Here is a 5,015-nt window from a genome sequence, read left to right as displayed (position 1 = left end):
GAAATTAGTGTGAAATGAAATTTCATTGAACTGTGCGAACATATTTTGGCAAAATAAATGTTTATGTAAATTAATTAATGATTTTGTATTTTAGCATTTATATATGTATGTATTTTCAAAGTGTTTAATTTAGGGTTACTTCGTAAACGCAGTAATTTTGTGCAACCCTGCTGCATTCTCGCCGGCTGTGGTTGCTACTGCACAATCAGCTGATTCTACTGCTTGCCATTGCGATTGTGTTGCGAAGAATTTTTTCGCATTTACGAACGCCAGAGAAATGGAATTTTTAATTAACGTAATTATTGATAACCAGGAAGCTCAGGGTGACAATACTTTATTGAATTACAATAAAAAAGGATTAAACAAGTAAAGAGAAGAATCTTTTACTAAAAAGTGATTTAAAACGAAAAGGCGGTCCGTACCAAAAGTGAGCAATTACCTGAATATAATAAAAAACTATCCAGAGGATGTATTTCAACTTTAATGGAAAGCTTAACTTTTAGTTGTTGAATTTGATATGTATGTAATACAAATATATATATATATGTAGGATTCCATCCACAAGTCACAAATGCATCCAAGGTTCACCAAGTTTTATTAGAAATTTACCAAATGAACACAATAAAATGAAATGGATGATCTTAAAAGAAAATGATGGTCTTAAAATSAATTTACAAAAGTTAAAAAATACTGCAGATACCGAAATTCAGTATCTCGTCTTCGGCTTCTCAAACGCGGGCACTCCGAACCTCGTTATCCAATTTTCTACAAACGCTTCGGGTACTGTCTTCCCTTCTTGGTTTGGTAAGGCATACTTCCGGCCATTTACTGAAATAGTCCATGACAACCAGTAGATGTTTGTTTCCGGCCGTACTGGTTGGGAACGGACCTGCAACATCCATTGCAATTCGTTCAATTGGTGATCCCACGTTGTACTGTTGCAGCCTACCGGGACTTTTGACTTTAGGACCTTTAGCTGCCATGCACTTTACACAATTACTTATCCATTCTGCTAATAAATCTCGACAACCAATCCAGTAGAACCGTTGTTTAATCTTCTCTAAAGTTTTTGTAATTCCAAGGTGCCCTCCACTAGGGCCACTGTGATATTCTTTCAATATTTTCGGGATCATGGACTTGGGTACTATGATCAGCAGACGAGACTGTTTGCCATCTTCGCTTTCCCAGGTACGATGAAGGTATCCATTAACGAAGTTTATGCTGTTCCATTGGTCCCAATATGCTTTTGCAGTTGGACTCTCGCTACTTATTTGTTCTCCAGCTGATTGATTCTGATGCGGTGAGGAGTCCAATCATCTTCAGGTTCTATATTCAGTAATCGCACGTCGATTATACCTTCTTTTCCTTCTGATTTGGAGCAATGTTTACATTCCAGTGGACAAGGGCGACGTAATAATTCATCCGAATTTTTGTGGTGAATCCCCTTTCAGTGTTTTGTTTCGAAGTCGTAATTCTGTAATCTTTCGATCCATCATGCACGCGCCCGATTCTTCTTTGTTAAATCATGTAAACTTCTTTGCCACGTTCGCAAATCTAATTACAAAACGGCGGTAATACGTGCATAAGCCGAGGAAGCTGCGGAGTTCATGTACGTTGGTGGGTCGAGGCCAATCTTTAACTGCTTTTATTTTTCCCTCCTCGGTGTGAATCCCCTCAGTTGACACTTTATGTCAGAGATATGTGACCAGCTTCTTCAATAATGAACACTTTTTGGGATTCAAGCGTAATCCGGCTGATGCTATTCGCTGAAAGACTTCCTCTAGATTTTTCAGATGCTCATCAAAACTTTTTCCCATGATGATAATGTCATCAAGATACACCAAACATGTCTTCCAGTTGAGTCCTTTTAACACATATTCCATCAGTCGCTCGAACGTTGCAGGCGCATTACATAACCCAAATGGCATCACAGAGAATTCCCATAACCTGTCGCCCATACTGAAAGCGGTCTTTTCATCAATTTCGACTTGCCAATATCCACTTTGTAGATCTAATGTAGAAAACCATTTCGCTCCAGACAAGGTGTCTAATGTATCGTCGATTCTCGGKAGAGGATAAMTGTCTTTSTTTGTGACATCATTCAACTTCCTATAATCTACGCAGAAACGGGTGTTRCCATCTTTCTTTTTAACTAAGACGATAGGTGAGCTCCATGGACTTATTGAAGGTTCGATTACACCGTTTTTGTGCATGTCTTCAATAATTTTTTTAGTATCCTCACGTTTTGCTAGTGGAATCCTACGCGGAGCATGTCGGAATGGTTTGGCGTCTCCGGTATTCATGCGATGTTTGACAATGGCAGTTCTTTCTGTGTTGTTTCCTTCGTTTGCAAATATGGATGCGTATTTTTCTAATAGTTTTTCTACTTTTAGTTTTTCATTTCCATGCACCTCGTTCAGCAAATTGTTTAGGAGTGTAGGACTTATCTGCTGTGGCTCAATAGTAGGCTTCTGTTGTGACCGTTCGCATCGTGATATTGCACTTATATTCTGGCACTGTCCAATTACTGCTCCTTTCTTCAGACTTATAGGCGTGTTGAATTCATTCACTACTCTGACATAGCATGTTTGGTGTCCACATCACATCATAATCCACAGGTGCATCTGCATTTGCCAAATGAGCCAGTCGTTCTATTTCAGTTGCGAACTCTTGCAATGACTTGTTCATTTTCTGACCGCTATTTTGCAGCTGATATATTTATTTCCGGTGCTCACTACCATATCTCTTTCTATCGCACTCATCAAAGCCTCATAGTCTGAAGGATTTCTGCCACAGGTCCTTTCAATGATACAAACAAGGACGCCACTTTGTCCGCTGCATTCCAGTTATTGGCCATTGCTGTCTTTTCAAACTGAAGTTTGAAAATTTGAAATGGAATACTTCCATCGAATGTGGGTGCCTTCAATCTTGGATTATACTGTCCAACAAATGAAGACTTTTTGAATGGAACAGAATAGCGACCCCATAATTCTGAAAGGGTATGTTGAGTAGATCATTTTTGTAGGACAAACTTATGGTCCAGCACGTATGAGTTTCTTATGGCTCAATTTGACCCTTTTTTCGAGAAAATCAAAAAATATCCTTTAAAAAAGGACATTTAAGGATTAAAATATTTTACGAAAATGTTTGGCGGAAAATTTCATTGGGGGTCACCAAAGACACCATTGTTGTAAATAAAGCTCTTTACGATTGATAAAAAAATTGCACGCCAACATATACAGAGTATGTGAAAACGTCGTAAAGTTCGGCCGGGCCAAACACTGAGTTCTCGCGTCTAGTCAGCTGTGACTTACAAATCGGGTGTGATAAAATTAAGCATAATTGACTTACTAAGCAGTACATATCGCTTGTGATTTTTACTAAAATTAATATAAAAAAAGAACAATTAAAGCTTAAATAAGTATGGCGGATTCTGTTTGCAAATTAAGAGATTGGTTTTGTTTTATTTGTGGACATTTTACGCACCTTCAAAGCAGAAGAAAGATATTCCCTACAATTGAAGAACCATATTTTCTTTTCTTTGGAATACGATTTTTATGTGAAGCTTGGATACCAAAAACTGTATGTACTACCCGCGAAAGTGGTCTTTTGACCTGGTACAAAGGCAGTACTAAGGCGCTGCCATTTTCTGCGCCTATTGTATGGATTGAACCTGAAAATCACAAATCAGATACATGCTATTTCTGCGTAAATTACAAATTTGGTAGAAGCCAAAGGCACTACGTGATAATGACATACGAAGCAACAAATAATGTCATTTTACCAGAAGTGCGTTGTGAAGGTGTTCCGGTGAATCAACCGCTTACACATACATTTTCGGCCAATATGACATACGCCAATACAGAAATAACAGCGGCGGTTGAAAACATATCAGATATAAGTTACTTGCCTCCTGGTGGTTTAAACATATGTCCTAATTTGATAGACCAAGCTTATTTTGAATATCTTGTAAGAGATTTAGGACTAACAAAAGAGAAAGCTGAAATATGTTCTAGATTGAAAAACAGGAATTTAATAAAAGCCGATGTAAAGGTTACATCGCCAAGAAAAAGACAAGCCGATCCAGCATCCATCAATACCGGTTGCGTATTCCACAAAAAAGGAGGAAAGATACGCAAATATTTCGAATCTCTTAAATAAAATTGAATACTATAAATATAAATGGGAAGTATGCGCAGACTTCAAAATGATTGCATTATTGACTGGAATGCAAACAGGATACACAAAATATATGTGCTTTCTTTGTAAATGGGATTCACGTACTACCAGCAGCCATTATCATATTAAATATTTCGAAGAACGTAAAGAATATATTATTGGTGACTTAAATGTAATCCATGAATCTCTTGTCACAAAAGACAAGGTCATACTTCCACCGCTGCATATTAAGTTGGGCATGGTGAAAAATTTTATTAAAATCTTAAATACACAAGGATATGCTTCAAACGCATTCAAACAATTTTCTCCAGATTATCTGCAGCAAAATTAAAAAAAGGTAAATTACGGATTAAGGAATAATTTTTTTCATTTAATGTAAACTACCTTTTCTAGGAAAGCTCGTTGGACCCGATATAAGAAAATTATTACAAGATGAAGAATTTTATGGTCATCTGTCGGATATGCAAAAGACAGCATTTGACTTTATGCAGCTGGTTATATCAGAATTCCTTGGAAACTCAAAAGCACAAAACTATGCAGAAAGTATTTAAAGCATGCTAATCGGTTTTAACAATATTGGCGTTAACACGTCACTAAAGCTGCATTTTCTGCACTCTCATCTCAATTTTTTTTAAAGAAAACCTAGGAGCGGTTTCAGATGAACACTGTGAAAGGTTTCATCAGGATATAAAGGTATTGGAAGAAAGATTCAAAGGGTAATGCTTGCTGAATACGTATGGAGGCTTGTACAGAAACCTTGACACATCGGAACATTCACGTCAAGGTAAATATAGGAAAGCATATTAAGTTTAATCTTTAATCCAATGTCCTACTAC

General features: G+C 37.2%; 1 protein-coding gene across 1 annotated transcript; it reads left to right on the top strand.

Moving 5' to 3' along the window:
* Window positions 1-4,252: 4,252 nt before the first annotated feature.
* LOC108978196 lies at window positions 4,253-4,814 on the top strand. The gene is given in 3 exon segments (XM_018948352.1): window positions 4,253-4,457; window positions 4,460-4,516; window positions 4,573-4,814. Coding segments are annotated over 3 exon segments (504 nt in total).
* Window positions 4,815-5,015: the final 201 nt, after the last annotated feature.

The sequence above is a fragment of the Bactrocera latifrons genome, unplaced genomic scaffold, assembly GCF_001853355.1.
Source record: "Bactrocera latifrons isolate USDA-ARS-PBARC rearing strain unplaced genomic scaffold, ASM185335v1 scaffold_1193, whole genome shotgun sequence".
Classification (NCBI taxonomy): domain Eukaryota; kingdom Metazoa; phylum Arthropoda; class Insecta; order Diptera; family Tephritidae; genus Bactrocera; species Bactrocera latifrons.
The sequence above is the reverse complement of the archived record's forward strand: the minus strand, read 5'-3'. Positions and strand labels throughout refer to the sequence as shown.